Here is a 12177-nt window from a genome sequence, read left to right as displayed (position 1 = left end):
TGAAGAGTCAGCATCTTGAATTTTGGAATGTCCAGAAAGGTGTTTAGAGTAGACAGGTACAGAATTGGATGCCATGATTTGTCTTTTCTGGGTACCAGGAAAAGCCTGGAATAGAAACCTTGTCCCTTTTCCTCTTCTGGTACCAGTTGAATAGCCCCCATGTTTAAGAGGGAAAGTACTTGTTTCTGAGCCTCTGCCCACTGATTTGGGGGCAGGTCTGGCCACCCGTTTGGTGTTGGCAATGTGTGGAAATGAAATCTGTATCCCTGTGACACTACATTAAAAACCCTTTTGTCCTGGGTTATGATTTCCCAGTTTTGTGCATGAAGAGCAATCTTTCCCCCCAAAGGGGCGGCTAACAGGTAAGTGCTTGGTAATTTTAAAGAAAGTCATTGAGACTGTTTACCATAGGGGTGTCTTGTTATTTCCAGATTTGGAAGTGGAAGCCCCCCATTGCTTAGTTCTGCGAGTCCCTTGGGATTGAAACCTGGTGCTTTTGGAGTGTCTGGGTTTGGCTTGAGAGGATCTGGAAGGAGCTGGAAAGGACCAATTCTTAGCAGTCCAGTGCCTACTAAATCTTGGAGTTGCACTAAGAAATCTTTTACAGTGTGCATAGCTTTAACTTCCATCTTTTTTACAACTTCTTCAGCCTTATTGCCAAACAGACGGTCCTGATTTAAAGGAGCATCCAACAATTTTGCTTTAACATGATCAGGCAGAGATTGCTCCTTAAGCCAAGCATGCCTTCTACGTACAGACCCAGTAAAGTACAGTTTTGTACCTACCATAAATGTAGATGTCCGATAGGAATGCATCTGCAGTCCTTACAAATGGGTAGTCCTGTCGTCAGGCAGCCCTTCGGTCGGCCGGATTCCAAAGTCTGGGTCTGGCTTCGGCTGGTGTCGCACTTCACCCGAAGTCATAGCTGCAGTTTTTCGGGTATAAAGCCATCAGCCGACGCCATTTTCCTCAGTGTTTCTTGCCCCAGATGCCAGGTGCCCTCTTGGATGGCTAAATTTGGATAAATGCCAATGTTTCCAAATAGTAGAGAGCAAACACATAAAATAAGCATGTATGTACATATATACAAACAATTACACCATAATAGATCCCCCCCAAGCTAGCTGAAGGATGGCAAATACCCTAGGAGTACCACAGAGGGGAAGGTGGGTGGGTAATCCTGACTGCAGATGCATTCCTATCGGACATCTACATTTATGGTAGGTACAAAACTGTACTATGTCCTTCAAGGATGCATCTGCAGTCCTTACAAATGGGTAGAATACCATAGCTAAACTAGGGGAGGAGGAAAAAAGGAGAGATTATGGTGTAGTTAGGATCCCTTGCAAAACAGCAGTGGCAAAACCTGCTCGGGATCTAGAGTATAAAGGCAAATTGTAATGCTTGGCAAATGTATGCACGGAGGTCCACGTAGCAGCCTCTATAATGTCCTTGGTAGCCACTCCTCGTAAGAAAGCTGTGGTAGTGGCTGTAGCCCTTGTGGAGTGAGGCCTGATGTTCTCTGGAGTTTTCTTTCCATGGTAGGAGTAACAAAATCTAATGCAATTTCCTATCCATTTGGAGATTGTCTGTTTTGAAATTGGTTTTCCTTCTTTTCCTGTTGCATATGCTACCAGAAGCTGGTCAGTCTTTCTATTGGACTTTGTCCTGTCCAGGTAGTAGCGTAATTGTCTATGTACATCCAAGGAATGCAACACTCTTTCTCCCCTGTTCTGTGGGTTGGGGAAGAATGTAGGTAGGTGGATAGCCTGATTTAAAGACACTCTGGATACCACCTTAGGCATAAATGTAGGATTTGTTCTCATGGACACTCTATCTTGATGGAAGATTAGGAAGGGTTGCACTGCCATTAATGCCTGTAGTTCAGAGACCCTTCTTGCTGAGGTGAGTGCCAGCAGGAAAGCAGTTTTCCAGGATAAGTATTGTAATTCTGCTGTTGCTGCTGGTTCAAAAGGGGGAAGTGTCAATTCTTCTCGCACAAAGTTCAAGTCCCATGCTGGCAATGGTGGTTTCCTGGGAGGTTTTACATTTTTAATTCCTCTCAGAAACTGTCTGAGCAGAGGATATGAGAAGACAGGAGGATCCAAGCTGTATTCTGCTGAAATAGCTGATGCATGTATCTTGATGGAAGAATAGGACAGGCCTGTATGGAAGAGCTCTGCCAAGTACTCCAAGATGTTGGCTATGTTCACCAGTGCCACATCTTCTCCCTTTGCAGTACTCCAAATGAGATACCTTTTCCATTTTGCTGCATAATTCTTTCTTGTTGAAGGTCTACGAGCCTCAAGGATTATGTCTTTAACCCTTTGGGATAAATTTGGGTTAATTGCTCTTATGTAATGTTCCAGGCAGTTAGTTGCAGAGTTTTCAGGTTTAGATGCAGGATGTTGTAGATGTTCTGTGTTAACAGTAATGGGATCAGGGGTAGTGTCCATATTTGTTCCCGAGACATGCTCCTCAGCAATGGGTACCAATGTTGGCTTGGCCAGTCTGGAGCTATCAGAATGATCCTTGGACGTTCCTCTTTGATTTTCAAAAGCACCTTGTGCATCAAAGGAAGTGGTGGGAATGCGTATGCTGTCAGGTTTTTCCAACTGAAAGATAGGGAGTCCACTTTCCAAGCAAGTGGGTGGTACGTCCTTGTGCAGAATTTCTTTAGCTGGTGATTGAGTGGGGATGCAAATAAGTCTATTTGTGGTAATCCCCATTCTCTTGTGATGGCTTTGAAGATGTCCGGATGCAGCATCCATTCGTGGGCATCTGTGGTAGTTCTGCTTAAGATGTCTGCTAGAATGTTTTCTTTTCCCGGTACAAAAATTGCTTGTAACTGAATGTTGTAGCTCAGAGCCACATCCCATAGGTCCAGTGCCAGCCGGCATAGGGGGTAAGAGTGTGTGCCTCCCTGTTTGTTGATGTACCACATAACTGTGGTGTTGTCTGTCCTTATCATCAACTGACCTTCTTCGAGAAATGGTCTGAATGACTGGATTGCCAATTTTACTGCCAGCATTTCCTTTAGATTGATGTGCAGGCGCAGCTGGTCTTGAGTCCATAAGCCTTGTATGCACTTGCCCAGCATGTGTGCCCCCCCAACCGAGGTCTGAGGCATCTGTCGTGATGGTTTGGCTTGGTGGACTGTTGCAGAAGGGCAATCCTGTGTTTGATTGACAGGCCTGAGCCCACCATAGGAATTCTTGCTTCAGGCATGGGATTATTGGAATTTTGGTTTCTAGGCTGTGCTTGTGTTGGGACCACAAATTCTTTAGGTACCACTGTAGCTTTCTCATATGCAGTCTGGCATGAGGGACCAGAATTATGCAGGATGCCATGAAGCCTAGGGCTTGCAGTACTTTTTCTTGCAGTTAGATGGTTCTGCTTTGTTAATGCCCAGAAATTGAGAGGTAGTTGCTCTTTCTTTTCTGCAGTAAGGAATGCCATTTGTTTTGATGTGTCCAGCTCTGCACCCAGAAAGGTTATTCTTTGGGATGGAATCAGCCTTGACTTTTTTATATTGACTGTATATCCCAGGGCTTGCAGCAGGTAAATGACTCTTTGTAAGTCTTCTGTTAGCTTGCTTTTGTTGTCCGCTTGTATCAGGCAGTCGTCCAGGTAGAGATAAATTTGGATCCCCTGAAGTCTGCAATGAGCAATTACTGATGCCAGGCATTTCGTGAACACTCTGGGCGCAGTAGATAAGCCAAAGGGCAATGCTGAGAATTGATAATGCTCTGATCCTGCAAGAAATCTGAGGTATCTTCTGCAAATTGGTCGTATGGGGACGTGCAGGTATGCCTCCTTGAGATCTAGAGTTACCAGCCAAGACTCCTTGCCCAGCATGGGAAGAAGCTGCTGTAGGGTCAGCATTTTGAATTTTGGAACAATGAGGAATGTGTTTAAAGCGGACAGGTCAAGAATAGGCCTCCATTTGCTCTCTTTTCTTGGTACCAGGAAGAGTCTGGAGTAAAATCCCTTTCCTTGTTCCATAGATGGTACCTTCTCCACAGCTCTCATTCTTAATAATTGAGATATTTGCTTTAAAGCTTCTGCCCTTTGAGTAGGTGGTAAGTTTGGCATTCCTCTCTTTCCTGGTAGAGTATGGAAATGGAACCTGTAACCTTGGTCTATAGTTTGCAAAATCCATTTTTCCCTTGTGATGCAATGCCAGTTCTTTGAAAATAAGGTTAGCTTTCCGCCTAAGGGTGCTTCCAGTTGTTCCCTGGTAGGCGGTGCTACAGTCAAGTCACTGTGATTGTGTTGTTGTAGTGGTGGTGGCTGCGTCCGTGCCTCGCTGGTTGTTACCTTGCCACTGACGTCCCCTGTAGGCACCCCTGGATTGGTTTCTGCCTCTTGAACGCCTATTCCTGCATCTCTGTGTCTTAGAGGAGTCCGGAAAGGACCAATTCTTGGAGGGCCAGTTCCTGCTAAACCTTGGAGGTTGAACCTGTAAGAAATCTTTCACTGTTTGTACAGATTTCGCCTTCTCTTCCATCTTTTTTAGTACCTGCTGTGCAGGGGAACCAAATAAATTGACTTTGTCCATGGGTGCATCCAAAAGCTTTGATTTGACATGGTCTGGTAATGCCTGCTCTTCCAACCATGCATGTCTCCTGATAACTGTGCCAGTCATGGCTGATCTAAAGGAAGCCTCCAGTGCATCATAGCCACATTTTAAAGAATGGTTACTAACCTGCTGTATGTTATGTACCATTTCCTGAACATATTTTTTATCTAAAGATTCTTCAGAGGACAGCTTTTTAGTTAACTGGTCAAGCATAAACTCTTGATATTGAATCATATGAAATTGGCAGTTCAAAGCCCTAGCTGACAAAGTAGCAGAGGTGTAAACTTTTTTACCCCATCTCTCTAAGGACCTGGATTCCCTTTCAGAGGGGAGGGGGTTTTTAGTAGATGCAGTTGCTACAGCTTTAGGGCCCTGGGAGATAGTCTCTGGATCTGCAAAAGGAGCCTTGTATAAATGGTGATGAGTGTCTGGGACCCTGTATAACCTATCGGGCTTAGCAGGGGCCGGAGGTAATGAATCAGGAGCAGTGCAAGCATCATTAAATGCATCATCTACAACAGAAAGAACTGGAGGAATAGCTAAAGGCCTATGTTGTGGCAAATGTAGAAAGGTTCTAAGCCTTTTTCTGGAGTCTGAGAAATCTTGGCCCTGCCACTGAAATTGTTCCCTCATAGCATGCAAGGTTTCCCCAAAGGAAAATTCCTCTGGTGGAGAGGCTGAAGGAATGGACTCTTCTGCATCAGAGTCTTCGTAAGGGGAATAAGGAGCCTCAGGAGGGTCTGTATGTTCTGAGTCATCAGAGGAATCATCTGTGGATACTGGCTCAGGGGGCTCTGCTCTAGGCCTCTTCTCTGGAGGTGGAAGAGAGGTCCTGTCTGGATGAGGCTGGGATCCACGAATTAAGGAAATGAGATCCTCAGCTAAAGAAAGCATATGGGAACTGGTGCTGGGCCTGTGAGAGGGGGGTTTGTCAGGCACCGTTTTTGAAGCTTTGGCTGCTTTAGCCCTGGCAAAGACCTTAATGGACATGGCTGCAGGAGGCCTAGCAGCTCCACGTGCAGGGGTTGAAATATCCAAGGGAATAGTGTCTGATAATTCCTGAGAAACCGCAACAGAAGGTTGGATTTCAGAAGCCGATTCTACCAGGTTAGAAGAGGCCTCGGTAGAAGGCATGGTTTCGGCTGAAGAAAGAACCGCTTGCTCGGTTTCAGAGTGTCGGTCCTTTTCTTTGCGTTTTTTGGTAATTTGCGTAGTCGGAAGATCCGACGGCATAATATAGGCAAAATCAGAGCCGAAAAACTGCTCAGCAAACTCCGAACGACGTCTAAGCGTCTGTCGGTTAAAAGAAGCACAGGCTAGACAAGCTGCTACGTCGTGGTCTGGGCCTAAACAAGGTAAGCAGTAAGAGTGGAAATCTTTATGAGGTATTTGTTTCCCACAAGTTAAACAGTTATTCACTTTTTCTGACATCGGCTGAGGCAAGAAAGAGTCCCCAACGGGGTACTTAGCTTTTTAGAAGTCTTCGAAGTAGTATTCGGTAGTAGTAATCTCTGGATCTGACCGAACGGCACTTGCGAACAGCTTCTGCTTCGGGCGCCACGCGGCAAGAAAGACTGAGGAAAATGGCGTCGGCTGATGCCTTTATACCCGAAAAACTGCAGCTATGACGTCGGGTGAAGTGCGACACCAGCCGAAGCCAGACCCAGACTTTGGAATCCGGCCGACCGAAGGGCTGCCCGACGACAGGACTACCCATTTGTAAGGACTGCAGATGCATCCTTGAAGGACATCAGCAGCCCTGCAAGAGGCCTCTAAAGAATCAAAACCACATTGCAAAGTATGTTTTCCAACTTGTTCAGAAGAATGCAATAAATTCTGCTAATCTTTATTTTCCACACAGTCAGAAATCAACATCATTTTCTGTTTAAGCAGTCCAATAATATGCTGTTGATATTTTAACATATGAAATTGGCAGTTTAAAGCTCTGATTGCCAAGGATGCAAAAGCATAAACCTTTTTACCCCATCTATCCAGCGGCCTGGAGTCTCTATCAGAAGGGGTAGGATTTTTAGCAGTAGAAGCCTTAATGCAATTGGGCCCCTGAGAAATGGTTTCTGGATCCGCAGCAGGATTTTTGAAAAGGAACTTTTGGGACTTAGGAACCCTGTAGTATCTGTCATGTTTACTAGGAGCCAGAGGCAGGGAATCAGGGGCCATACTGGATTCCACAAACACATCAACAATGTCTAGCACTGGAGGTATAGCCAAAGGCCTATGCTGAGGTAGGAGGAGGAAATCCCTAAGCCTCTTTTTAGATTCAGAAAATTCCTGACCCTCCCAGTGGAAATGCTCCCTTAAGGTATGTAAAGTTTCCCCAAAAGAAAGGTCCTCAGGGGGGAGGCAGAGGGAATGGAATCCTCTGCACCAGAATCCTCATAAGTAGGTATGGACAATTCCAGGTCACTGGAAGAATTAGAAGAAACAGAGTCCTGAACAGAAGATTCATACTCAAACTCAGCCCTAGGCCTCTTAGAAGGGGGGGTTGACTACCCCTGACTAGAGTAATAAGATCTTCAGCCATTTTGATCATTTGTTTTTTAGGCATAGGGGCCTGAACATGTGGCCTGGGCGTTGGTTTTTTAGACATAGATCGAGATTTAGGCCTTATAATAGAAGGTGGAGTTGGTTTACTATGCAAGTCTGTAGGCCTGAATACACCCTCAGAAGCCGGTGCCTGCTTCGGACCCATTCAAGGTACAGACATCCGCGGGTTCCATAGGTGAAGCATCTCGCGGCATACCGGACTCCGAATGGGTCTCAGTAGAGGCCTGCGAGTCAGAAATAGCGGGTATCAGGGGCTGCAAAAGTGCCGCACTGAGTACCGGCGAACTGGTGACTGGCTTAGGAGAAGCATCATCGGCAGTTTTGGACCTCGATGGCCTCTGTCTTTTTTTTTTTTTGCATTTTTTTCAGAATTCCGGTAGTTGGATGGCTAACCGACATCCTTTCTGGATAATTAAACAGAGAACCGAAATATTTAGAGGCAAAAATGTACCGACTACGTATAGTGCGCGGATTAAATAAAGCACAAAACCGACAGCAAGGTACGTCGTGGTCAGGGCCTAGGCAAGGAATACAGTACAAATGAAAATCTTTATGAGGTATTTGCTTTCCACAAGTAATGCAGTTATTAACTTTTACTGACATCGGTAAGGAGCAAGAAAAAGTTTCCCCAACGGGGTACTTCGCTTTAAGTTGAAGACTTCGGTTCTGAAACTCAAAAACGAAAATTTCAGGAGTCGGCCGACCGGCACTTGCAAACTGCTTCTGCTTCAGGCACCGCACGGCAAGAAAGACTGATGTAATGGTGTCAGCTGCATGTTTTATACCCCTGATGACCTGGCGTCATGGAAGAAGGGACAGCAACCAACGCAGGACCCAAGACTTTGTTAATCAGGCCGACTGAGGGCAACCGACTGAGGGCAATCTACCAGCAGATTACCCAAATGTAATGACTGCAACAGTGAAACACGAAGAACATCCACAAAGACAACAAACAACTGTCAGACATCAAGTGCATGAGCCACAAGTTCAGAACTGCAAGACACAGTGGACCCTTCTTATTTTGAGACACTAAACTTGTTGGATTTGGGAAAGGGAGGTCTGGGGAAACATTTCTCAGTTCTGGGTGCCATCACCAAGCTCAAACTAAGAGACACGAGAAACTGTTCCCAGGGAGCAAGTCAGTCATTAGGATGATCTGGCCAGCTGACCAGTGGTTAAAAAGCACTTACATTTTTGGATTCCGCACCCCACCCCCAGTGGATGCTGGAGGTACATTTCTCACAGACCTTGTTACCTACTACAGTGGAAGGCAAGTGGAATCCTAAGCTTTCCTTAACTGATGGTAAGGATGAGACACAAGGATCTTAACACAATCTTGGTGAAGAACTTCATTTGAGGAGGATGTCACTGAAGTCTGACTTCCACTACTACTAACTTTTATCAGTGCTCTTGCATAGGCCTCATGCTATGCAACAGAACATCTTATTGATTCCTGCTCCAGGCACTTTCAAATACTGCCACAGACTGAGAAGTAAGGTAGACAAAGATCTATCCCTCCTGTGTCTTTGGGAAGCTGGGTTGAAAAAATGTCACTTATGACTTATAGGCTTTTTATGACCATCACTAGAGGCTTAACCAACAATGCCACAGCAGAACCAAAAGATGATTGTTGATTAATTCAGCTAATTTGGGTGATGCAAACATATTTTCAACTTAGGGGAAACTGAATAAAATGGAGGAAAAAAGAGATGGCATTATAATGTGATAATGTTTAGACTGGCACAGATGTTTGTAGCCTGTGACTCCTTAGATGGATTTATGGGATCCCATCCATTTAGGCAACTGATGTTTGAAAGTCATATTATGTTCCTCATCAACAGTGCTGGTCTTGGTTCATGGTCTGCAAGACACACGAACCATGGAACTTTTCCATACTGAATATCACGGCAAGTGTTAAACTGTGCAAGTGCCATACAACTTCAAAAAGGCATCAGCACCTCCAAGAGCAGCCTTAGGTCAACTGGTGCTCTAGGCAAAAGGGCTCCATGGCATCCCCCCGGTACCACCAGGTACCCCCCCCATCCTGGTCTACCTACATCAAATAAATACTGGAAAAGCACCCCTGCCAGAGTGGCACCCTAGGCGGCCACCTAGGTGGCCTATGCATAAAGCCGGCTACGAGTACCTCCAAATGTTGAAGTTCCAGAGAAAAGTAAAGGAGTTTATCTCAACCTTACACTTGCCCATGATTTTACATAAGTACAACTTAATGACCATTATCTGTTTATGCAAATACAGTCTAAGAACACCATGCTAAATGAAGGACACAAATACAGTCTAAGAACACTATGCTAAATGAAGGGAAAAAATTGCAGTAACACTTTTTTGTAAAAATAAAAAAAAAGATTTCATATGGCAATGATGACTGTCACTGCATGTTTGTTTTGAAGCAGGAAAGAACTTAGGGGAATGTGAGGATGGACTCATATGCCAGATGGCATGTGTAATTATCACTTAGTCAAAGTTTAAGAAAGGAAGAAAAATATCTGGTGTAATGGACCCCATACACTAAACCAAATGTAACAGAAACCTTGGAGAGAGACTTAACTGGATTTTGTGTTTACTAAAGAATGAATGTTGTGAACTGATGTCCATTCTAACTTGTGCTACATTTTCTTCTTCTTTTAACATTCCTCCTTGACACAATACTTTTTATGCATCAATTTTTTTCACAGAACAATGCCTTACGTTATTTATTCTATGACCTACAATGATGATGGTCTACTGTGCAAATGCTTGTTGCAAAAGTTTAGCAGCTGAAGAACTGCTCACAATGCAAGACAAATTCAACTTACTGCAATTTCTAAACATGGCATCTTACATTCACTAGCAACAGGCATGTCACATTACTAACCTCCACCTTTTCAAGAAATGGACTGTTCTGAATTTCATTGAATTATTTTTTTTTTTAAACCCAACTCATCAATCCATCCACTTCTTCACTTCTTTCTGCTGTATTTATATGATGACCCTAACTGCATAGGTAGTGGTACCCATCCCGTCAGTAGTAGTACGCTTTCTGTCAGCAGTCTGGTATTTCTGAACTGTGAGAAGAGCCAAATGCACCATACAACACCAGAGACCATTCCTAAACAGTTATGTTTGAAGGATGTCTTTGGTTCTCTCCAACGCCCATGGAAGGCCCATTCTTTTTCTCACATTTAGGCTCAAGATACAAAATGTTGTGAAATACTCCTTTACATTACTATCCTACATCAATCGCACCTGTCTCATCTCTACTGTTTAATAAAGATCACTGTGCCACATGAATGCATGCTGTACAATTGAAAAGAAATCAAGCCATTTGAGACATGTGCCCTCTAATCTGCCTACCAGTGACAACAGTCCACTGTAACGTCAGACTGTGGAATCCGCAAGCAGAAAAACAAGTGCCACACTGACAGAATGCTTTGTCCTAAAGATCTGGAAAGGAGCAAACATACTATTCATTAAGAAATCAGTACAAAACATTAAAAAAGATGACCAATTTATACAAAAGACTGTCCAGATTTTTTACCAACTAGGATACTGCTACTAAAGATAGCATAAAATTAGTAGCTTTTCTTCTTTCCTCTGAGTGCATGTCCTATATGGACCAGCTCAAAGCTCTATCATTGTACTTGGTCTCCTACAGATAGCTGAGAGGCAATTTCTACCTGGCTTACAAAGCAATCTCTGATCCCACTTTGATGGACTTGTTGCACACCTGCAAAGCAAACAGCATCAAAATCACCCAATCTAGGGACCTAAACTTAATCTGCAATATAAATATGACATGCTGGGGGGACAGATGTGTATCTCAGAGACTACCTACTTACCCTCTGGACCAGGCTTCCTATCCATGTGAAGTAGAGCTCTTCGCTAACCCAATTCAAGTGCAACTTGGACCAGTGGATGGGGAACTGGACATTTATCTTTGGTCTGGTATCTTATCTTTAGTAGACGGAGGCAGACTAAAAATGCTTGATCACCCATGCTCAAGCCTACATATACCCTTTAAAATAACCACAGGGAATCAAAACTTGTCAAATACATTTGGAAAGCATGGTGTCTCTTAAAAAGGCCCACTGCACACTGTTAGCATAGTAGTCACCTATGAACTGCAGATTAACCTGAAGTCTTGAAGAATTTGTTCTTGAATTTGGCATGACATCCAGTACAGTGATGAAAATGAGCTAAAAGTGAGAAGCACAGTCAGGAGTGCCATGTACAACAGAAAGTGAAAGGCAGGTGAGAAGAACCTGCAAGGAAGATTTAGAGGATTTAATAAGGTCACCGATCTAGTGATTTTCTGGATGAAAACAAAAAGAAATATTTTATGTTCATGAGCTTGCAATTTACAAACGTCACAAGGAAATGACTGAAAATTACAATACTGACACCACCTCAAGAGATACTTTGGAAGCACTAACACATGATACTGACTTTCCAAATCAATGGAGAAGACATAGAAACAAATGAAAAAGCAATGTAAAGTCATACTACTGAGGCAGAGTACACTGGACCCAGTGACCTTGGTAGAAAATCAGATCAGGAAAGTTAATTACTAGAATGGCACAGATTTATCACCAAAACATGGAAGATTAAGACACAATCCAAAAATGACTTTTTTCAGTTTCTGACCACAGCTGTTTTTCAGATCTGCACCATAAAATCTTACCTTGCTGTCCTTTTGAGCTGGGCTTTTGATGTTTTCTTCAAATTGTTTAGTAAATGCAACAAGTCTATTATTAGCATCTTCAAAAGGAAGTTTCACAAATAAGTCAGGAATATTATTTTTTAAGCCAATTTCAGTGAGAATATGTTCCAGTATAGAATTTTCACTAACATCTGGACCATTCTCAAATATTAGGATTATATAACGTTCTTCTTTATCTGGAAAAAATGCAGAAACAACCACTGTCATTACTAGAAAACACACAATGTACGTACTCAGAAAATGAGCACACTGAAGAGCAAATAAACATTAAATTTGAGGAAATCAACTCAAGACAGCTGTGATAAAGCAA

General features: G+C 43.5%; 1 protein-coding gene across 2 annotated transcripts in view; it reads right to left on the bottom strand.

Annotated features, from left to right (window-relative positions):
- SENP6 (SUMO specific peptidase 6) overlaps positions 1-12177 on the bottom strand; it is a gene marked incomplete in the record, with an annotated part of 3063818 nt that overhangs the window by 1127178 nt on the left and 1924463 nt on the right. For both annotated transcript variants that reach the window (XM_044070093.1, XM_044070102.1), the window contains 1 exon segment: positions 11829-12043. In XM_044070093.1, coding sequence (XP_043926028.1) covers positions 11829-12043 — 215 coding nt within the window.

The sequence above is a fragment of the Protopterus annectens genome, chromosome 1.part0 (assembly GCF_019279795.1).
Source record: "Protopterus annectens isolate FY-2018-M chromosome 1.part0, PAN1.0, whole genome shotgun sequence".
NCBI lineage: Eukaryota > Metazoa > Chordata > Ceratodontiformes > Protopteridae > Protopterus > Protopterus annectens.
The sequence above is the reverse complement of the archived record's forward strand: the minus strand, read 5'-3'. Positions and strand labels throughout refer to the sequence as shown.